This window comes from Cervus elaphus, chromosome 2 (genome assembly GCF_910594005.1).
Source record: "Cervus elaphus chromosome 2, mCerEla1.1, whole genome shotgun sequence".
In the NCBI taxonomy this organism is placed as follows: Eukaryota; Metazoa; Chordata; class Mammalia; order Artiodactyla; family Cervidae; genus Cervus; species Cervus elaphus.
In genome coordinates this window covers 43,438,688-43,461,923 of record NC_057816.1, presented here as the reverse complement: position 1 = coordinate 43,461,923, position 23,236 = coordinate 43,438,688, and the positions used below count along the sequence as shown (strand labels likewise).

Genomic DNA, 23,236 nt, shown 5'->3' with positions numbered 1-23,236 from the left:
TTAAATTGGTGGACATCCGATTGTTTAGTAACTTCTGTCCTCATGGGTATTAATGCTGCTTTGAGTTATTTGATATTGTAATTTGAATTTTTCTATGAGAAGCCATTTCATTCCCTCAAACTTGAGACCCTTTCCAGAAGGAAAAAATTTCAAGAAATAGAAATACTATGGCAGAGTGTAAGAACACTGTCATTGCTCTAGAAATTTAACAACATATATTTATGTTCTTTAATAGCTTAAAGCAATAGCAATTTCAATGCTATCAGAAAAAATAAAGCACAAGAGCATCAGCTTCAGTGTACTGCCTGCAGCAATTTGCACAAACAAATTTTAAATTGCTATTCACTTGATATGAAAATAATACATTTTCATTTGTAGTTTTGGAATTACTAGTAAATTTGAATTTTTTTTCTGTTTCTGTACAGAGGATATGTTATTTTTGAGTTCTCTTGTCTAGTGTCAATATTCCCCACTTTGTCTTTTGGATCCTCATCAGTTTTCAAAAACAAATTTTTATAATATCTGTATTACCCCCGTTCATATTTTCTGCATCTTTATTACCCACCATCCAAATTTTCCAGTCTTTTATCTTTGATTTGGACTATTAGTTTTCATATTATAAACCATTTTAATATTCTCAAATCTGACTGCATTATCATTTCTAAACTTTGAATCTCATTTCTAAGATATTTCAATTTTTATTAAAAAATTCTTCTATACCTGTTGTTTATCTTTGCATAGAATGTGAAGTGAGATTTTGGATTCACTTTTTTTTTTACCAATTCCTGAAAAAACTTATACAATATTATTGAATACTTTTCTCATTTGATTTTAATGTATCCTTCATTACAAAGACTTCCTTATATATCACTGGTCTAACTTTTGATCTGTCTGCACTCTCTCTTTCCATGTATTCTTGCATCAGTCCCCAAGGATTTGATATTTGTATCATCATTATATATTTAATTGATATTTACTCTCAACATTCTACCTTTTGGAAAAAAAAGAATGGCTTTATCTTATTTGCTATTCTGGATACAGAGAATTTTTCCAGGTGGCAGTGGAGATTATGAAGTGTTTGTGGGAGTAGTGACATTAAGAAGAGGGAAGAAGAAGGTGTGTTTTGGGGGAAGAAGAGTTTGGTTGAAATATGGACCCTTCAACGTTAAGGTGGAAATGTTGTTACAACTACTCAGAGTTCATAGTAATGGAGGCACCAGCATTTCTCAACAGCACATATGTCATCTAAATGTCAAAAATACATCTTTAAGAGATAAGGCAGCTCTATATAGGGTGTGTTAGAATAGAAAGAAAGCAGAAAAACACTTTCCAAAGATAGTTCAACAACAAGACGTCAACTAGTATTTCTTTTTTATTATATACAGTGCATGCATAGCATATCTATCTATCTCTCTGTATATATGCAGAACATACTTGTTTTTATCCAAGTCTTGGAGTCTCTCACTGAAATTAGAAGCAATCTCTGTAAAATTCTTCACTGCAGAAAAGAGTGAATCTAAAAGAGAAATTAGAACCTAATGAAACGGCATTGCTCTATAGTTTAAACAAGGGGAACCATACAGGAAGCTGTTCCCTTTTGTCTGTAACAAGGTATTTATATTTTGTATATTGCAAGATAGGCATCAGTGAGACAGAGGGAACATTTATATGCATAAAATATTTGATCATGCGCAATAGCAATAAATAATAAATGGACCTGAGGTAAGTCATTACATTTTAGAGATTACAGATAGAGTTTTGAAAGAGGAAAGCTAGCATACCAAATGACACACTGTATGTTTTCATTTCTTGTGGATGCTTCATTGAAATATTGTAGATTTTATCGGCGTACTTTCTTAAAACAACAGCATAGTCTCTACAGTCGAAGGGCAGCACTATGGAATTGGCTATTTCGAAGATGATTCCACCTCGAACCTGGGCCACAGCGAGGTGATACTTAAACGCTGGATCGTAAAATTTTTCCACTAATTCATACGTTTCATAGATACTATGATACAGAGGATAGCTGCTGAATTTGCTTGTTTCCTACAAAAAAAAAAAATGCAAAGAAATCCAAAATGTATCCCTTGTAAGATAATTTATATAAAATGCATAGTATCACAGTTACTGTTAGTATTAGTAAGACTGTTTTTGTCAGTAATGAATAAAGGAAGTATCTAAGTACTTCAATAAGCCACTTACTAAATGTTTATTATTGTATTATTAAAACCTGCCCCAGGTTTTCACTAGTAAAAAAGTATGTGTATATAACATAAACAATACTGTAAAAATGATCTTGGAAGAAACCTAAGATTCTTGCCTTTAACAGGAGATGTAAAAATCTTCCTCAAATAAAGACAAGATAATGCTGCATTTGTGTGAAAATAATTTAAGAAGACAGAGAATTGTTAGAAGCAAGAAAATAAGCATGATATATTATATAGAGCAATGGTGCAAATTGTTTACTGACTGAAATTCCATGAATGGGTAATTTTCTGACAAGCAGTGTGCTGAGTGAGAGTCTAAACAGTGAGGGTTCAGTAATAGATCTGAAATCTCACTAAAGAGACAAGTAATGCTCAGACCATTATAAGAATATAAGAACATACACAAAAGGCAAGAGGGAACAACTTTTCAAATTCTGAGTTGCTGATTTATGCCTTTCGCCCATTTTTTAAGGATGCTTGCTTTTTTTTTTTTCTTTTTTTACTGATATCATAGAACACTTTACATAGAGGTATGTTGAGAGTGGGACTCAGGAATTAGCCTGCCAGAGTCTGAATCCAGGCTTCAGAACTTACTACCCCAAATAACTCCAGGAGTTTATTAACCCCAGAGTTTACCAACCTTTCCTGGCTGCAGTTTCCTCATAAGAAAATGCAGATGATATTAACATCTACCTTCACCACCAACCCCAATGGTGAGAGATTTTCTCTCTGGGCAGAATAACCAACCCAAGACAAAAGACTACAGATCCTCAGTGTTAGCTCTCTCCCAAAGAAGCAACCAGAACAGGCACTCTCAGTCCTTCTGTTGTGAAGCTTCCCCTTCAACAGGCATCACCCCCGCATATGAGCTTTCTCTAGCCTCACTCCCAAATAAGACAGACTGCCAAAGACGGCCAGGCATTTGAAGACAACTTTTAACTTGAAAGCTATAGATCCAGCCTGCAAACTAGAATAAAATCATGTCAGAGTAAGGAGGTACTACAGGGAATGGAGGGAAACTTAATAAAAAGGAATAAATGAATGGCAGAGTTGAAGAAAACATTGCTGAATGTAAAAAAAGACGCAGATAGGAATGCAAGAGAACAGATAAAGGCACTGGAAAAGAATCCCCCAGAGGCTAAACAAATTCATAATAGTTTGAGAAAGAGAAAAGAGGGAATAATCAAAGAAAAAAACATTTCCTCCAACTACAACCATAGGTTTCCAGAACAAAGGGTATAACTTGTACCCAGTTCAGCATATTAAAATATGACATAATATGCATTTGTTCACCAAGGACAACACAGTCATAAAGAGTAGATACTAAAATTTTCCTTTAAAAATAAAAAGCAAGAAACAACAGATCAGGGAACAAATAACATCTCTCAACAGGCTGGGAGACAATAAAGCAATAAGATCAAAATTCTAAGGGTACAGAATTTGCAACAAAACTTTGCTTCCCAGTCAAATTATTGAAGACTTCTGTGTAGTATAATAGGCATGCAAGGTATTTAGCTTTTGTTCACTCTTTTCAAGAAGTGCCTGAAAGACGTGATTCAGAAAAAAAAATGGTGAGTAAATAAGAAAAAGGAAGACATAAAATCTGGGAAACAGAAAATCCAAAGTATGAGTGAAATGAAGATGTTCTCAGCTTTCTTTTAAAATTTAGGCAAAAACTGTGCCACAGGCAGAAAGAATAACCAGAGAACCCAGAGGAGCAGAAGAACCCCAACAGGGAAAATGAACTCTGCCAGATCACCTGATGAGTCTGAATATGCTAAAAGTTTGTAGATACATGGAGGAAAAAAAAATGTCTTCTAATCAACAAGCACAACACAAATAAGATATTGAAAACAATGCCATGAAGGAAAGTATTTGGGGGTTGGGAGAGGAAGTGACATAAGAGAACTGAACGCCTAGCTTCCCTAGAGAAAAGTAAATGGATAATACCTAAAACTGAAAAAGAAAGAAATAGCAGAAGTATATGATTACAAACATGCAGACAGACATCAGAAGAAACCAATTAAACATGGGAAGAATTCTAAGTTGCTGAACAAAATCAGGGATGGAGCGAGCATGGTGCTTAAGTCACTTTTATTGATCCAGAATTATTTGTTTAGCTAAAATATATTCATAAGTAATCCTGAAGAAATTATTAATAGACTTACCCAATCTTTAGTATACCTTGCTCTGCCTGAAGCAATTCCAAGTCTTTGGAAGAACACTTCAAAATCATTTCCAGATCCTAATTTGCTAATCCTTTTAGAGATAAAATACAGGATTATTTGAGTAACTTCTTCACTGAATACGGATCAAAATGAATTAAACTAAATCTCCACTCAATACTATAAACACAATTTTTAGATATATTGCCTTTAGAGAAGCAGCAAAAAAAAAAAAAAAGGGAGGGGGGAATGTCATTTTTTATCACAACATATCTACTTCCATAAGACTATTTTGGGGAGGGGTGATCATTGTTCTTTTGAGTTTCTGGACCCAATTCCAACCTGTTTATGTGGGGAGGGGAGGGTTTCCCACACCGACAGCGCATAATTCTCCAGGACACCAGCTGGGTGTTCTACAATTCAACTCAGTTCTGACACTGCCCACCTGGAGGTAGTGTCAGGTCCCGGACATGAAGGGCTTACCACCAGAGATTGTCCCTCCCCTCCCACTCAGACTCCCGTGCTCCTGACCAACTGCTACAGATAGCAGGGTTCCACAAGCCCCTCCTTGGATTGGCCAGAGCGGCTCACAGAACCCAGAGAAGCATTTACTTACTAGATCACCAATTCATAGTTTAAAATTATAACTCAAGAACAGCCAGATGCCAGAGATGCATAGGATGAGGTATGGGAAAGGGGTCAGAACTCCCAACCCTGTCCAGGCTCACCACTCTTCCAGCACCTCCACATGTTCACCAGCCAGGAAACTCCCCCAAACTCTAGAGTTTTGAGGCTTTATGAAAACCTCAGGACATGGTCATAATCAGTTAAGTTATTGGACATTGGTGACTGAGTCAACCTCAGGCTGCCTCCCTTCCAGAGAGGTTGCGGGCCAGATTGAGAGTTACAACCCTCAAATCACTTGATTGGTTCTCCCGGCAACCAGTCCCCACTTTAGGTATGGGTCCATGTTACCTCACTAACAAAACAAAAGATACCTTTGTCCCTCTCACCTCTTAGAAAATTCCAGGGATTTTAGGAGCTCTTTAAGAGAATCAAGAAGACCAAATGCGCACTTACTATGAATCACAATTGTATTTCACTATTTAAAAAAAAACAAGATTCTTGAAGTTGGAAAGTATTTTCCTCCACTGACTTATTTTATTATCTATATTTGTTGTACATGATACAGTTAAAAGAATCAGAAAATTTTCAGATAACTCAGATTTAAATCCTATCCTTAAAAATTTAAATTATTCATACTGTTATCTTAATCTCAAACTACTGAGATATTTATTCCTCATCCCTTGCTTGTGAAGATATGGCTAAACCTGATATGATGCCTATATTCTTCTCAGAGTAACCAAAATATTGCATGATGTTCAGAAAAAAGTAAACTTATTAAGCAGCAAGAGGACAGACTTAGGCACCATGTGCATAATCTATTCAAAAGAGAATCACATTTTGATGGCCTACAGATTTAATTTCAAAACACATACCAATATTTTGTAAGCAGACAGGGTCGGGGGTCCCTAGAAAAAGAGAACTAGGTTTGGCTTTCTTGACATAGGGCAACTCACTTTTGATCTAAGCCATTTTGTGATAAAGCCCTGGTCACAATGCTTATCCCTGAACAGGTCTCAGTAATAAATGATTTTAAGGCAACAAGAAAATTTAGGAACAAATGCCTTAGGCAAGAGAAGTAACAACAGCAAAGAGAATAAGCCCGTTGTAAAGACTTTCAGCTCAGTTACAATGGTAAATATTAGCCTAAAGAACATTCCTGAGCTGTTCTGCAGAACGTAAACCCCTATGTGTGCTCAACCACCAGATCAGCTGGGAATGATGAGGTTAACCTTTTCTTCACTCAGTCAACTAAAGTTTGGACTTTTTCAGATTTTGTCCCAATTTTATTACGAATTATACTCTGCTCAAGCCTCTTTATGAATATGCATGTACTCTTAGCTTAAAACACCTATGATTTTACTGTTCAGGGAGACATTGCTTTGGGAAAGATCCCCAGTGTTTTCCAGGCTACCATGATGACTCAGCAGGTAAAGAATCTGCCTGTAATACAGGAGACACAGGAGACGCAGATTTGATCCCTGGGCTGGGAAAATCCCCTGGAGAAGGAAACAGCAACCCACTCTAATATTCTTGTCTGGGAAATCCCATGGACAAAGAAGCCTGGTGGGCTACACCCACAGTGGGTCACAAAGAGTCATACAGGACTGACTAAGCACACCCAATGTTTTCCAAACTTGCTGCAAATAATTCATCCTTCCATCTCCAGTTCTTTGACTTGGTTGTGTCTTTTGGCTCTACACCCCCTGAGAGGCAAACCCAGTTTTCAGGTAACAATTTTATTTGTGAACCTAAGCATTGCTTAATCTTTATCAGATGTTAGAGAATTTTAAACTTTTATTATTTATTAAAAGAAGCTATCCTTTATTTTTGACATAATTCCTTACTAAATTCCATACAGAGTTCTGTTTGTTTACCTTGGCAAGTCACTGAATTCAGGGGAAGGACTTTTTTCATTCCAGCTCTCAAAAAGAGACTTGCCTTCAAAACCTTCATCAGGACTTCGGAGCTACATGAGTTAAACAGGGAAAAAAAGAGAGTATACTTATAAATCAGATGTTTCAAAATCTAAATATCTTTTAACCAGGGAATGAGTAGTTAAATCATATTAAGGAAAATATGAAAAGCAATTCATACATTAGCAGTCATTAAGAATTACAGCACTGAGTTTCTGATGATATGGGAAAATGCTACTATATATAATACACCTATTATAAAAAAAATACATGGAGTGTATGGAAAGAAAGGGTACACCAAATTATTACCAAGCCATTAAATTCAGATGAATGGTCATATTATAAGATTTTTTCAATCTATTCTTCTGAATTAAAGGAGGCTACTTTCAAAGATCCATTCCTTCTCCTCTTAAAAAAAAATGAAAAGGAACAAGCTGGTTAAGGGAAGACTTTTGTTTTGTTTTAATATTGCTTTGTGCCAACAAGGTTGTCAAAGTCATTAAATAATACATAAGAAAATAAATGCAATAATATTTCACTTAGTTGAGTGTAAACTGTATTTATACTAAACACAGGGCTTTTAACGAATTTTTAGATTTTACAGATAAGAAAACCAAGGGAGTAAAATATGCCCTACTGCTGAATGTGAGTTTCAGAGCATTAAATATTATGCCAAAACATTTAGCACACTAAATTGTAATTAATATTCCACTACTATTGTTAATTGACTGACATATGGTATAAAAAGTTTTTATTTTGTATTTAATAAAAGTCCTATGGTCTATTTTTTTTTAACAGATGAAACTCAAAAACATTTATAGACTACTTATGCTGTGGAAGACTTTTTGTAGATGCTAGCAATACAAAGTGTAATAACACACGTTACATATCATCTACTAGTGGGAACTGTAAATAAAAGTGTAGATTTCATGTGCTAGGCTCTATAATACAGGGATGTGCAATGGTCAATGCGAACACAATTAAATTTACACAAGCATGAGGTAAAATGTCAGTATGTAAAGCAACAAAATAACTTCACTCAAGCTTATAAATTTACCCAAAACTTTTTGCTACAAATGGCAGAAATATTTGATTTATTTTAGGAAATATGAATTTTTAATAACATAGAAATATATTACTAGATTGCTTAGTTTATCACTAAAATTTGAAATGCTGCAAATCATCTTCTCAAAACAAACAAAACATAATTTTTAAAAATCCAAAATTACCAAGTATCATATAATTTCAAACCTAACCTAGAAGTAGTGTTTTTGCATTTGTCACAGAGAACCACCAATCCACCTGGTAAGCAAATATAACTGCCAAGCTTCCTTAGCATTGACTTTAAATTCCATAAATGGTGGGAATTTTCTGAGATGCAATGTTCCCAGTATTTAACTTTGTAAACACATCACAGGAATTGATTAAAAACTGCAGATCCTGAAGGAACTCTTAAGCAACATATGAATAGATTAATGCCAAATTAAACTTTTCCACTTCTACTGGAGATGTCAATAAATTAAATTCCATGCTTGTTAAACCAAAGCTTAACCATACGTTTAGGGTCTATATAAAATCCCTACTTCAGGGAAACAAATATTTTTCTTAGTAAATACATTTCAGTTGGTAATTCCGTTAAGTGAAGTCGCTCAGTCGTGTCCGACTCTTTGTGAACCCATGGACTATAACCCACCAGGCTCCTCCATCCATGGAATTTTCCAGGCAAGAGTACTGGAGTGGGTAGCGTTAGCTCTTTGTTAAATAACCAAGGTTTTTTTTTTTTTTTCTTTTTCTGTTCAAAGCAGGTAAATAGCAGTAAAAACAAAAATCTACCATGCAAAAGCTCATTCATTATGACTAACTCTAGGACCAGAGGCTTTATGGGGCAGAACTAAAATGAAGAGCTGCCTGTCAGTCCTGCAGGAATCCAGACACTACCAGGTTCAGTATCTTGTGCTGCTGTCAGAAGAAATAAGGCAACTTTAGCTCAGTGGACTGAAAGTCACAGCAGGAAATCATGAACTGAGTACATTCAATTCATGTACTCCAGGCTCTGTCCCAGGAGTCTGCATGCGGTGATTTACTTACTCTTTCTCAGCCAGTTAGAAATACCAACTTTTCTTGAGTCCTGAATTAACTGGTATCATATTAAAGAGTAAACATCAGTTTTAAAACTGAGAAGTTAAACCACAGGACTCGGTCACGGCGCAGCTACTGAATAAGCTGTGTGACTTCACTGGCTAATGCCTTTTGAGCTCTGTTTTCTCATTTTCAAACGGATACGGTATACGCAGTGCTCCCCACAGACTGCCTCAGACGGGTGTGGGGAGAAAGGGCAGTGTGTACCCACCATCTATAAGACGTTTCTAGGAGTGGATCTTTGCTATGTGGAAAATTAAAAGTTATAAAACAACAGTTGTTCGACATAATAAACATAAAAATGCCACCTCAGGAAAACATTTATAGAACTTAAAATTCCATGTAATTATTTTTACCTCCTTTGTTAGGTTATATACCAAGCTGTACATAAGCGGGGTACAATCAACTCTCAGAGTGTAGTTTCCTGAAAGACAAGGAGAAGATTGTTTTCTATTTCATTACTTTATTTTATTATTCCATTCAAAGACCATTGCTAGCTCCTTAGCCAGAATGACCCTTTTAAAATCTGACTGGGGACTTCCGTGGCAGTCCAACGGTTAGGACACTGCATTTCTACCGCAGGAGGCACGGATCTGATCTCAGACCAGAAACTAAGATCCCACGAACCCTGAGGTGCAGCCAAAAATAAATAAATAGAATTCAAATCCGGTCAGAACTTTCCAATTCATCCCTGGATAAAATTCATCCTCACCCTGACCCTTGGTGCAACACATGAAACAATCTAATCTTCACTCACCTCTCACCTTTCCAAAACTTTACCTTCTACTCCGCCAAAGCAAATGTTCTATACAACAGAGATGGTAAAAGTACTTCCCTCACAGGATTACTGTGTCAAATAAACATTTATATTTAAAGCTTTACTTTAATACATTTAAAGTAAATGTTTATATTTAACAGCATTTGCCGTTGTTGGCACTTTGAGCTAAATTTTATATATGAATGTCAACATGATAGAAGCACCCCAAACTCAGGATAGTAGTGTCTTTGAAGAGAGAGTTATTTCAGAATGGTTTCAGTAGAAATTTTTTCTTTGTAAATTTTGCATCTTAACATTAGAAAGCCAATACATGATTTACTATATTATTTGAGAAAGGAACAGTTAATAAAATTTTAAATACATAACAAAGTGAGAAAAGCTGTGTTCCAATCACAGACTAATGGGGGTGTTATTTGCTTTTGATCCTAAAAAGGATCGGGAGACAACAAAAGAGCATTAACTCAGAATGACATGATCAGCAAAATCCACAGATTTAAAAACATGCATTAAAATCTTAAAGAAACAGCAATAGAACGTTATTCTACTTTTGAAGAATATGTTTGGAAGACTTACTCTGTGTGACAAGGTATTTCATCTTCCTAAGGGTTTAAACAAGGATGATAATAATCCAAGTTAACGTTTCTGAACATTAACTCTGTGCAAGGGACAACTCTGGGAGTTCTGTAATTATTAACTTCTTCTGCCCTTACAAGCACCATTGAGATACGTGATCTTAGTAACTCTACTGCGAGCTGAGAAAACTGACACAGAGGGCAACAACCTGAGGTCACATGATTAAGAAGTAGCAGGGCCAGATATAAGCCCAACCCCTGAGCCACTAACTAAGGAAAGTCAGAGGAAGGAGGGGAAGATAACCGAAATGCACTAACTTAGGAGACAACGCAGCTCAGATACATGGACAAAGAAGAAAACGTAAATGCCAATGTGCCTCCATCATATGCAATGTCCCGACTCTTTTTGACATGGCAGACTTACTAATAAACTAAATAACATATTCTATAGTCCACCCTTCATTCATTTATACATTCATTTGTTGCACCCATGCAAATGACATTTATTTAATGAGACATTAAGAATCCAGGGATGAAGAAGTATGATCCCACCTGTTCCTGGTGGAAGAATATAGTCTAGAAAGGGAGGCAGTTTGTAAAACAAATAATTACTTAATAATGGCAGTGATGAGTATTACAAAGATATAGTTTCCTGGGGGGAAAAATGGCATTCCTAAGGAGACTCTAAGAATTAACAGATGGTGTGCTGAACAGCAATCTGAGTATAGGGAACAGCAGTCACAGTGGCTGACGAGGAACAGAAAGATGAGCAGGGCTATGGTGTAGTGTGATTCACACCCGCTTTCCTGGGAGCTCGGTCGGTAAAGAGTCTGCCTGCAGTGCAGGCGACCTGGGTTCGATCCCTGAGTCGGGAAGATCCCCTGATGAAGGAAACAGCAAACCACTCCAGTATTCTTGCCTGGAAAATCTCATGGACAGAGGAACCTGGCAGGCTACAGTCCATGGGGTTGCAAGAGTCGGACACAATTAGCATCTAAACCATCATCACGGTGCAGTGAGTGACAACGGACTGTTTGGGTTTCTTGGAAATTGACCTGAGGTTGTCTCTTCATTTGAATCTCTGTTTATCAAAACAAACCCATTCTAAAAGTCCTGTCTTCAATGCTTATCTCATTTCTCAAGCCTTTCCTGAAGTTGCTATCATTCTGTCCTCTGAATTCCAAGATCAGTACATTAATATCTTTCTGAGAGTACCTGCATATATCAGAATCCTAGACTGATTTATTTTATCATCTATACTAAATCCTGGGCTTCCCTGGTGACTCAGATGGTAAAGAATCTGACTGCAGTGCAGGAGACTTGGGTTTGATCCCTGGGTTGGAAAGATCCCCTGCATGAGGGCATGGCAAACCACTCCAGTATTCTTACCTGGAGAATCCCCACAGACAAAGGAGCCTGGTGGGTTGCAGTCCATGGAGTCACAGAGTTTGACAGGACTCAGCGACTAAGCGCAGCACAGCACATACTAAATCTTAAACTCTCGAGTATTAGATTGTTCTTTATCAACCCCTAACGCTTTTGAAACCTTGGAAAGCTCATTGCATAGAGAGGTGCTTAGTAAGTGTTTGAATTGAAGAAAAAAAATTTAGAAGAAAAAAATCTTGGTGAAAGATGAAATCTTGGAAGCCACTAATCTGTCCTCAAAATTTGTATGCATGATATGATAATGATAGGAGTTAAACATAAATCATAGCTTTTTGATACCTCACTCTAAAATTATAGAAATCTCTAGTTTCATAACTGATTTATTCATTTAACAGACAGTCACTGAATTCCTACCACAGATACGGTAATACGCCAGATGAAACAAATCAAAGGGTGCTGTTTCAATAGAGTCCAAATTAGCATCCTCGAGCTCAGAGCTGCCCAGAGCACAGCAAACCCGCAGGAGATTCCCTCACCACCTGTCACCGGATTTCTATTCTTTGTCAGCACGTGATTTATGAACTAAACTGCTATACTACCAAGATCATATATATTTTCCTAAGAAACTGATGATATTCACCTTCTATAGAAGAATCAGCATTGATATAGGCCACACCACGCTCCTGAAGGAGTCTGGAGTTTTCCTATAATAAATAAATAAAATAAATGAATAAACAAACATATAGTCATAACTCCCTTCTTTAAAAAAATGCTCATATACATTTACTGTATGGTTTGTGAATGAAGTTGGCCCAAGTTCACCCCAAATTTGACATATACGACTTTCAAGATTTTCAATGTTTGAAAGAATTTGGCAAGAAATAACAAGCAAAACATTTTTAAGACTAAAATTTGAGATGAAACTGTCCACATTCTTAATATGATGAGCGGAAAAGTTGATTTCTTAATCACACATAATCCTGGAAGCGAAGTTCTCCTGTGTTATGGTACCACCTACTGGTCAAAACTTTAAAACTTTGTTTTCAATTTTAAAACACTGCCAAAGAGTAGCAAGATTTTTTTTTGCTAGAAGTGGACTCTTAATCTCCAAAACAAGCAATTTTCTGTGTCCTTTTATTTATCTGTGTCATTTTATTTATAAAAAATAAAGTGAAAAAACATGAAAGTAAGTGAAGAAAATAATATGAAAGAGGCAAATCAAAATATTTCAGCTCTTCTTGACACCAGCATAAATCTTCATTTACAGGAACACCATTTCTTTTCTTGGTAAACTTCAAAGAAAATGTAAGTACACATGGCTTCTCATAATTTCAAGATAATAGGAGATAAGTAAATATTTATATCATGACTATAAGTTAATGTAATAAATGTTATTTTTGCATATATTTACTTTACCAGCAATGCTTCTATTACCCACAGCCAACAATGCGTGCAGGTAAAATTACTTTGCAAGAAGCCTCATAAATATTCTGTGGTGAGATTTTCCATCTCACTCTTAGCATGATTTAAAGTAGGCCATTATGATATGAGGAAGACAGTACAAGCTGACAAGATTTTTGAACATGAATACGTTGTTTCAGACTTTTGAAAAAAGTGTTTGAATATTTTCTTGCTGGACTGACATTATTCTTACATTCTTGTGAATTAAATATTATCTGTTTTATTATTATGAAAATCTATCTTACATTGAATTATAAACTAACCTCTGCCCACTCAGTGGAACCAAAAAGACCAAATTCTTCTGCATCCCAGCTCGCAAACAGAATTGTTCTTCGAGGCCTCCATCCTGAAATATATGTGCATATCTAAGATGGTGATTGCAGCCATGAAATTAAAAGATGCTTGCTCCTTGGAAGAAAAGTTATGACCGTTCTAGACAGCATAATAAAAAGCAGAGACAATACTTTGCCAACAAATTTCCGTCTAGTCAAAGCTATGGTTTTTCCAGTAGTCATGTATGGATATGAGAGTTGGACCATAAAGAAAGCTGAGCACCAAAGAATTGATGCTTTTGAACTATGGTGTTGGAGAAGACTCTTGAGTCTCTTGGACTGCAAGGAGATCCAATCAGTTCATCCTAAAAGAAATCAGTCCTGAATATTCATTGGAAGGACTGATGCTGAAGCTGAAGCTCCAATACTTTGGCCACCTGATACAAAGAACCGACTCACTGGAAAAGACCCTAATGCTGGGAAAGACTGAAGACGGGAGGAGAAGGGGACGACAGAGGATGAGATGGTTGGATGGCATCACCAACTCAATGGGCATGAGTTTGCATAAACTCTGGGAGTTGGTGATGGACAGGGAAGCCTGGCGTGCTGCAGTCTGTAGGGTTGCAAAGAGCTGGACACGACTGATCAACTGAACTGAACTGATAAAAGCTGGAAAAATGCATAATATAGCTAAGACCATCAGCATGCCCAACAGCATAACAACAGCAAAAATTCATTGGTTGCTTAGGAAGGGTGAATTATGGTGATAATCTTAATTTCCTTCTCAATGATTTTAAAGCTGATCTGTCAATACAAAGTAGAGCATTTGTATTGAAGGGAAGGGGGGGAAATATAGACATGGTAAAAATTCTATGAGATCCAGGGAACTCAAACAGGTGCTCTGTGACAACCTAGAGGGATGGGATGGGATGGGAGGTGGGAGGGAGGCTCACGAGGGAGGGGACATATGTATACAAATGGGTGATTCGTGTTGATATATGGCAGAAACCAAAGCAATATTGTGATTATGCTTCAATTAAAAATAAATAAATTTAAATAAATAATTTTTAAAAAATATTCTATGAATTCATAAAACATTCTAATAGGTTTACAATGATGACTGGCTAAGAATAGGAAGCCATCTGTGGTCTGCAGCTGCCTGGAGTGAAAGAAAGTGCTAGATGTAGACTACGCTCTTCCAGCCAATAGAACTGAGAGAAAACCCTTTACAACCCTCCCAAGCTGCACTGGCATCACACAAACAATGGTTCAGTATCAGTTGGCTGTGTGACTTCACACCATTCTTTGCCAGAATTAGTCAACAGAAGGTCCGTTCGCAACGACAGGGTCTGCTGCTGCTGAAAAGTACACCATTCAGTAGGAAGGTCATGTGGCTTGGAGTTATAAACACCAACCCTGGAGTTAAAGATATCTTAATTCAAGCCCTGGTTCTTCCCCTTACTAGCAGTAGGACCAAGGGAATGTTACTCAAACTTGCTAAATCCCTGTTTCAGCATCTGTATACCGGGAAGAGCAGAGCAAAGATAAAGATATTCTTTGACTGTTGGGAGGATTAAATGGCATAACAGTTATAAAGACAACACTGAACAAGTGCTCCAAACAGTATAAGTTCTCCTTGTTTGAGTACATATTTCATTTGTGCTTATTAAGACTGAATACCCCTCTGGCTATTGAGTCAAGTGCTTCATTTCTGTTAAGTGTATTAATAGTTATTACTCAAATCCCTGATTAATTATTATTCCTCATCACTGCAGTCTGTAGGCACATTCTGTAACTGTCATAGTCATGTTTTATATTTACCACAGGGATCCTTCTTGCAAAATAATGAAACTTTTTGTAATAATATTAAATACAACCTAATTTACAAACTATGTAAATTCTAGTTTCCATAATTCTGTTTTCTTAAAGAATAAGAAAACTGTATGGTTAAAAGAATAGAGCACCCTTAGATTTAATTTCAAAGAGAGATGTCACGGTTTTTTGGACTGGGAGCCAGAAATCTGAATTTCAATCCCAGACTCTGTCACACACCCACTACACAAGCTTGGGTGAATTATTGAACCCTAAACACTTCACTTAATGTATTTTTGCTTTTTCTTTGTTTTTGGCCACACTTCACAGCATGTGGGATCTTTCCAACCAGGAATCGAATCTGTGCCCCCTGCACTGGAAGCGTGGAGTCTTAATCACTAGATTGCCAGGGAAGTCCATCAGTTAATATATTTGTAAATCGAAATAACTAGGTAAACATCTCCCTGGTGCTATGAGTTCAAAACAGATAGCACATATAATAACATTGTTTCTCTGAGAAAGTAGGTATCATGCAAACATATTTTTACTAAACATATTTTTACTATTTTCATTGTTGGTAAAAAAAACAAAGGAAAATTACGATCACATTTCCAGCCCAGACACCTTGTTTGCAGGAGCAGTAAACAAAGTAGGACGTCTCTTCTCAGTGTGCAATGTTCATTTTAAAAAACAACCATTTGAACTGAATTTTATTTTGGTTTCATAAAAAGGTTCTAAAATGACAGAAGTAATGGTCAGTCTAACAGTACAGCAAAATCTGAAAGTCCATGGTAGAAACCAAAGCTGGACTGTGAGAATGCACATATGAAACTTTTGACAGCATCCTATTAAGCAAGAAGACCAGCATTTTTCTGACTAAGCTTTCATCTCCTCAATCACTTAGAGCCCTTGACCTGAGACCTGAGGCTTGGAAGAGCCCAAGGAACTCCTGTTCACATTTCTCAGACCAGGACACAATGGCTTATAACCTAATTCTGGTGTCTATTCTGCAGGGAAGAAACCCATTTCCATCTTCTTTGCTGCCAAAAGAAACCATGAACAGTATAATTCCTTTATTTCAGATTATAATTTAGTATCGAAATATAAATAATGTGAATATTATATATAAATGAATTATTAAAAATAAATATATAAAGAAATAAACAATATTATTAATCAACATAAGGTGGCACAGTTGGTAAAGAATCCACCTCTAATGCAGGAGATGCAGGTTCGATCCCTGGGTTGGGAAAATCCCCTGGAGGAGGATACGGCAACCCACTCCAGTATTCTTGCCTGGAGAATCCCACGGACAGAGAAGCCTGGTGGGCTACAGTCCATGGGGTTGCAAAGAGTCAGACACAGCTGAGCAACTGAATACAAGTAATGTAGCTGCTAATTACTGAAAGCTACTCTGCTCCTAGCCACTACTACATATCGTATGCTACTACTATGATTTAATTTGCATGCAGCCTCTCTGCTGTTGCACACAAACCACTGAGGTTGTGATTTTACACTCACTTTACTGAAGACCAAACTGAGATTCAGAAAAAATGGTCTTTTTACTTTTTGCTTACATTACCTTCAATTTTCAGCTTTCCAAAACTCCTGACAATTTCATGAACGACAGCTGCTCCACTCTGAGGGTCAATGCCACCAAACACCCATGAGTCACGGTGACCTCCAAGAATGACATATCTGTCTAGAAAGCATCATTGCAAAATTACTTGCCAATCCAGGCCAAGAACAGAGCAAACTGCAAATGATTCACCAGCATCTAACACAAGGCACTAAGGACTCAAGATAGCAACATTCCTAAAGATTTACACAAATATATCACTATTCTGCATGTGATGCATGAAGAAAATATACATGCCATAGGCAAAGGTAAATACTTCAATGAATTATAGTAATTATAACTATGTAAGTAATGATAAGTGAATATAAAAGTAGCCTTTTCCACCTCTTTATATAATTCTCTGTTATTCCTCTTTTACCGATTTAGATGGTTTCCAGTATTTTCAGAGTAAAAGAACAGAGTGGCCACGTAATGAGTTCTCCACTTTCTACTCTTTCTACTTAGTTTTTAAGGTACAGCTCAAAGATTCTACCTCTCTATAATCTTCTCCCATTTCTACAGGGAGAGGGAATCACACCATTACCCTACTTTCAGGGCAGTCTTTTCATGTTGATAAAGCATTTACCACACTTAAATGTAGGGGGCTCCTTTTCCCCGATCTGGGTCGTTTATAAAAATCCCTCCATCCCCAAAGCCTAGCCTGGAGCTGGCACAAAATATGTACTCAGTGAGGTTCAATAAATAGTTGCATATCACTTAGTGCTCACTGGAAGGCATATCAATATTCTTTATCCCTGAAAGAAAATACTGGCTGCTTGTGTGAAAGACATGCAGTTTAATTCTATTTTGGTTACAAATTCATAGGTCCTAAGGAATCAAAACGTAATAAAGTAAGATTATTTTCAAATGTATCACTGAGCAGGTTATCTGAAATCATATGAAAATCACATGTCTATGTATTTTACCAATTTCAGTGTAAAAAAATGAATCCATGTATGGGATTCATTAACTTGAAGTTATCCTAACTTGGTAAGAGTTATTTATCATTATTATGCAGATATTTCTCCATGCAAAATATGCAGTAAAGAAATCTGGAATTCTTTAAAGAGAAAAAATGCTCAGATTAAACACCTAGAAACCATCTCTCCCTGCTCCTCCTCCCTTGTTCCTTTAACTGAAGCATGCATAGTTTTTCACCAAGCTTGCTCATCTGACCAATCTCGTCCCAACCTTTATTCACAACATGCATCACAACGCAAAACTGCCTCCTATGGATCTGTTTTGTGTTTACACGAGTTCCATTAGGAGTAAGAGTTGCCTCTCTTTGTTCTCTCTATGTTCCCAGAGCTCAGAGTGGTATCTGGCACCAAAGCATTGCCCAATCCACATGCGCTGAACAGACGACTAAGTTACCTGGCTCCACAGCCCCTCTGAGAGTTCCAATCACGTTGTAAATTCTCTCCACTTTATTGCTGGAGTGGATATGCATCTTGACTTTTCTAACACAAAAATAGAGGACACAGGCTAACAATACTGGTTAGAAGCTTGCCACCCACATTTTTTAAATCTTCCACTGTTTTGAATATTTCTAAATGCACATAAGCAAGAATTACATTGGCCAATTGTGAGGATATAAGTGTAATACCCTTTCCAACCTGTTGTTATGTCTCCTGCTGATAGCAGATTTTACTTTCCAGTCATCCTCTATAATTGTTTTTTGAAAAAAGGTTTCCTCCCCCTAAAGAGGGTTACAATAAAAATAATCTCTTAACTGTGCAGAAAAGTTTCCAGTAAATCCAGGTCCAACATTGTAGGGCACTTGAAGACCTCCTTTCCAGCTGTCATCTGGGGGTGCTAATCCACCCATTTTTCTGTTGAACATAAAAAACATATTACTAGCTGATGGAAAATTCTGAGGTTATAAGTTAAAATGTCAAAGAACTTGCTTTCTGTTTTTCTTGTTTGTTTGGCCACACTGTGCAGCATAGGGAATCTTATTCTCTGACCAGGAATCAAACCTGCGCTCCTTGCACTAGAAGGCAAAGTTTTAACCACTGGACTGCCAGAGAAGTCCCAGAACTTGCTTTCTTGAAAGCCAGCTTATAATAGCTTCTAGGATAGGATTTGCATAGGATATACCATTTAACCCTTACACCATGGTGACCAGATGTGAAATTAAAAGATGCCTGCTCCTTGGGAAAAAAGCTATGACAAACCTAGACAGCATATTAAAAAGCAGAGACATTACTTTGCCAACAAAGTCCACATAGTCAAAGCTACAGTTTTTCCAGTACTCATGTATGGTTTTAAGAGTTGGACCATAAAGAAGGCTAAGCGGCAAAGAATTAATGCTTTTAAACTGTGGTGCTGGAGAAGACTCTTGAAAGTTCCTCGGACAGCAAGGAGATCAAGCCAGTCAATCCTAAAGGAAATCAACTCTGAATATTCATTGGAAGGTAAAGCTGAAGCTCCAGTACTTTGGCTACCTGATGGGAAGAGCCAACTTATTGGAAAAGACCCTGATGCTGGGAAAGACTGAGGGCAGGAGGAGAAGAGGGCGACAGAGGATGAGATGGTTGGACGGCATCATCAATTCAATGGACATGCCTTTGAGCAAACTCTAGGAGATAGGTAAGGACAGGGAAGCCTGGTGTACTGTAGTCCATGGGGTTGCAAAGAGTTAGACATGACTGAGCAATTGAACAACAACAAAGTTGACTTTTACATCAGACATGAATTTGGATCCCAAATATATTACAAATTCTCTGAACTTTGATTTCTTTATTTGTAAAATAAGCTATCACTATATTAACTCATCTGGTTGTTTTATGAGCAAATTGATAAAAACTATGTAAAGCATTTAGCACAGAGTAAGTGCTAGAAACTAATTAGTACTTTATGTATGTTAATGCTATTGTCATTGTATTTATTATGATTGTTGCTGCTGTCATTATAATCTGGGTATTTACTCAGGGAGGCAAATAGAAGCCATATAATCACATTTACTTTAGTATAAAAGAGTAAAAAAGAATATGAACATCCCACTCAGATAAATTAAAATTTTACTATAACTCAAATTTCATCAACTTTTTATAAAGTTCTCAGCATTCCTGAGAATTATATTATTCCATTATATAATGTTCTGTGTCTTTTCTTCTTAAAAATTTATTAAGAAACTTTCATTTTATGATATATCTAATTTGTAAAATACTGTCTTTTCTAATTAATACATAGTATTACATTGCTAACCATTTGTGGGAATATGAAAATTGACCATCAGGGACAAGTATCACATTCCTTAATTATGCAGAGGGAGTAAATTTTCACAGTGAAATTCACAAAGTGTATGTTCTTAAATTTTCAATAAGATGAAATTCTAATCATGTATAGTGTTTCATTATACCTTACAAAGTATAAAATAGTGTTAGTGGCTCAGTTGTGTCTGACTTAGATTTTTTACTGTCCACCAGGGAAGCCCTTACAAAGTATGGACACGGATGGAGAAATGCAAACTATCTTATTGCTTTCGTACATGCAGATCATTGCCTCCTTCCAAAAATTATGTTGTACTTTCCAAATTCACTTTTAATCACTGTGTCTTGAGTGTAAAATATACTTCCATAGAAGTTATGCTATTAATGACTGCATTTACAAAATGACTTACTAAAGCTGACTTAAACACATTTGGTAATTTTTTTCATCAAGTAATTCCTGTAGTAACACAGTTATAGCACAGCCAAATTTGACTAGTTTACCCTAGTCAAATGGTAGACACTAAATTAAACAAACCTCACGTCTAATTCCATAAAATCTTCTAACTGCATTCTTCTTCTAACTACAAAGATAATACAGGTTTACTTTTATACAGCATTAGGATTATGGACTTCCCTTGTAGCTCAGTCAGTAAAGAATCCACCTGCAATGCAGGAGACCCGGGTTTGATTCCTGGGTCAGGAAGATCCCCTGGAGTAGGGAAAGGCTACCCACTCCAGTCTTCTTGCCTGGAGAACCCCATGGACAGAGGAGCTTGACAGGTTACAGTCCACGGAGTCGCAAAAGAGTTGGACATGACATCACCACTAAACCACCACCATACATATTTTTGAAACTGTTTTTCCCATTCAATACTATAAGCATATATCCACATCATTAAATACTCTTGTACAATATGTATTTTAATAGCTTCATGTACTACCATAGTAATGTATTTAACTACTTATCAATGATTGAAGTTCTGTATTGTTTATAGTTTTCCACTATTACAAGTAATGCTATAATCACACTCATCTTTTAAACGTAATGAATATTTAGACTCTGTATTTAGACGAACACATAGTCCATGGTGCACTCAAAGGTTGTGCTCCATCCTGAGTCTTAACCCACATGGCAAAGCTAAGAGCTCAAAAGAAAAACAGACCAGGGTGCTGTTCCTAAATCTGCCCTTCAGTGGAACGTGTATGAGTGCATGCCAAGTCGCTTCAGTGATATGCAACTCCTCACAACCCCATGGACTGTAGCCCACCAGGCTCCTCTGTCCATGGGATTCTCCAGGCAAGAATACTGGAGTGGGTTGCCATGCCCTCCTCCAGGGGATCTTCACAGCTGGGGGTCAAACCCAAGTTTCTTATGTCTCCTGCCTTGGCAGGTGGGTTCTTTACCACTAGTGCTACCTGGGAAACCTCGTTAAATTGGACAAATTCCTCCAGCTGTCTGATGACAGCCTCCTCACCTGTCATGAGGGCACTGCACAAGGTCATGAAAAGTTTTCTCATCCATTCTAAAATACAGTTACTAAGACTGCCTTGAATTCAAAGAAAAGAAACTAGCCAAATGCTTTGGTCTCTAGTGATAAACCACTAGAGAAGTCAGTGATGACTGCCTGAACCCTGCTCAAGAGTAATGGAGAAGAAAGGACAGGAAGATGGTAGAAAGCAAGACAGGAAAGAGGAAAGAGTTCCAACATCAGGTTAAACAACAATTTTGGAGAAGCCTCAATGACGAAAGCAGAGGAGGAAGAGGAATGAATTAAGATGATAATCAACGGAAGACACTTTCAAAGGGTGTTATTCTAGGTCCGTGAAAAAGTAGTCAACAAGAGAATTCAATAAGTAAGACATTTATCAGGGGAAAGGCCAGTGAAAGAAATAACAAGGGAGCTAGGAAAGGCCAAGAAAGCCAGATATGGAGTAAAAGAGAAAGAGAGAAGAGTGTTGGTGGCAGAGTCCCAAGAGCCTTGCTCTCAGCCCTTCTAACCCTTGCATCAGAGGAGTCCCATGTCTCCCAGTAATGGGCCTCATTTAATATTCTTGCTGCATCTAGTTCCTGACTGGGAGCATGTGATGGAAGCATGGCCTTGACACAAACAGGGTGACTGATTTAGCACAATGCTTCAGCACAGTGAAGCAGACTTCCTTGGTGGTCCAGTGGTTAAGAATCCTCCTACCAATGCAGGGGACGTGGGTTTGATTTTTGATCCTGAAAGATTCCACGTGCTGCAGAGCAACTAAGCCCATGAGCCACAACTACTGATCCTCACTCTAGAGCCTGTGCTATTCAACAAGAGAAGCCCCCACAATGAGAAGCCCATGAACCGCAATGAAGAGTAGCCCCCACTCGCAGCAACTAGAGAAAGCCTATGTGCAGCAATGAAGACCCAGCGCAGCCAAAAATTACTTTTAAAAAACACAGTGGAGGGGCGGTCCCAAGACGGCAGAATAGGACAGAGAGACCACTTTCTCCCCCACAAATTCATCAAAAGCTGAGTAACTTCCACAAAACAACTTCTGAACACTGGTGGAGGACACCAGGCACCCAGAAAGGCAACACATTCTCTTCGAAAGGAGGTAGGACAAAATATAAAAGACAGAAAGAGAGGCAAAAGAGTTAGGGACAGAGACCCATCCTGGGGAGGGAGTTGTGAAGGAGAAGTTTGGACATAGCACGAAACCCTCTCACAGGTGGTTCTGTGGGGAGTTTTGGAATCTCAGAGAGCAACATAACCGGGAGGGGAAAAAAAAAACAACCACAAAAAAAAAAAAAAACAACCACAGACTAAGCACCTAACCACAACTGTCAGTGGAGAAGTAGCACAGATGCTTGCGTCTGCCAGCAGCAAGCGGGGGCCGAACAGGGAGGTGTGGGCTGCATGCTTAGGATAAGGACCGGGCCTGAATGCTCTGAGGACAATCTGAGGGCGCTAGCGTGAGATAGCAACCCAAACTGTGGGATCGCCAGGAAGAAAAAAAAAATAGAACTTTCCTGCAAAAGCCTGGCCTGCTCACAGAACAAAGGACTGAGCTTATACTAAAGGAGAGCTGGCCAGCTG

At 37.5% G+C, this 23,236-nt stretch overlaps 1 protein-coding gene across 2 annotated transcripts in view; it reads right to left on the bottom strand.

Annotated features, from left to right (window-relative positions):
- FOLH1B (folate hydrolase 1B) overlaps positions 1 to 23,236 on the bottom strand; it is a 66,682-nt gene that overhangs the window by 6,692 nt on the left and 36,754 nt on the right. For both annotated transcript variants that reach the window (XM_043876547.1, XM_043876556.1), the window contains exons 8-17: positions 18,684 to 18,782; positions 18,325 to 18,410; positions 16,915 to 17,034; positions 13,512 to 13,594; positions 12,428 to 12,491; positions 9,408 to 9,475; positions 6,874 to 6,965; positions 4,376 to 4,466; positions 1,782 to 2,046; positions 1,435 to 1,516 (exon numbers count right to left, since the gene is read on the bottom strand). In XM_043876547.1, the coding sequence (XP_043732482.1) occupies positions 1,435 to 1,516; positions 1,782 to 2,046; positions 4,376 to 4,466; positions 6,874 to 6,965; positions 9,408 to 9,475; positions 12,428 to 12,491; positions 13,512 to 13,594; positions 16,915 to 17,034; positions 18,325 to 18,410; positions 18,684 to 18,782 (1,050 nt within the window). The remainder of the gene's footprint in view (positions 1 to 1,434; positions 1,517 to 1,781; positions 2,047 to 4,375; positions 4,467 to 6,873; positions 6,966 to 9,407; positions 9,476 to 12,427; positions 12,492 to 13,511; positions 13,595 to 16,914; positions 17,035 to 18,324; positions 18,411 to 18,683; positions 18,783 to 23,236) is intronic.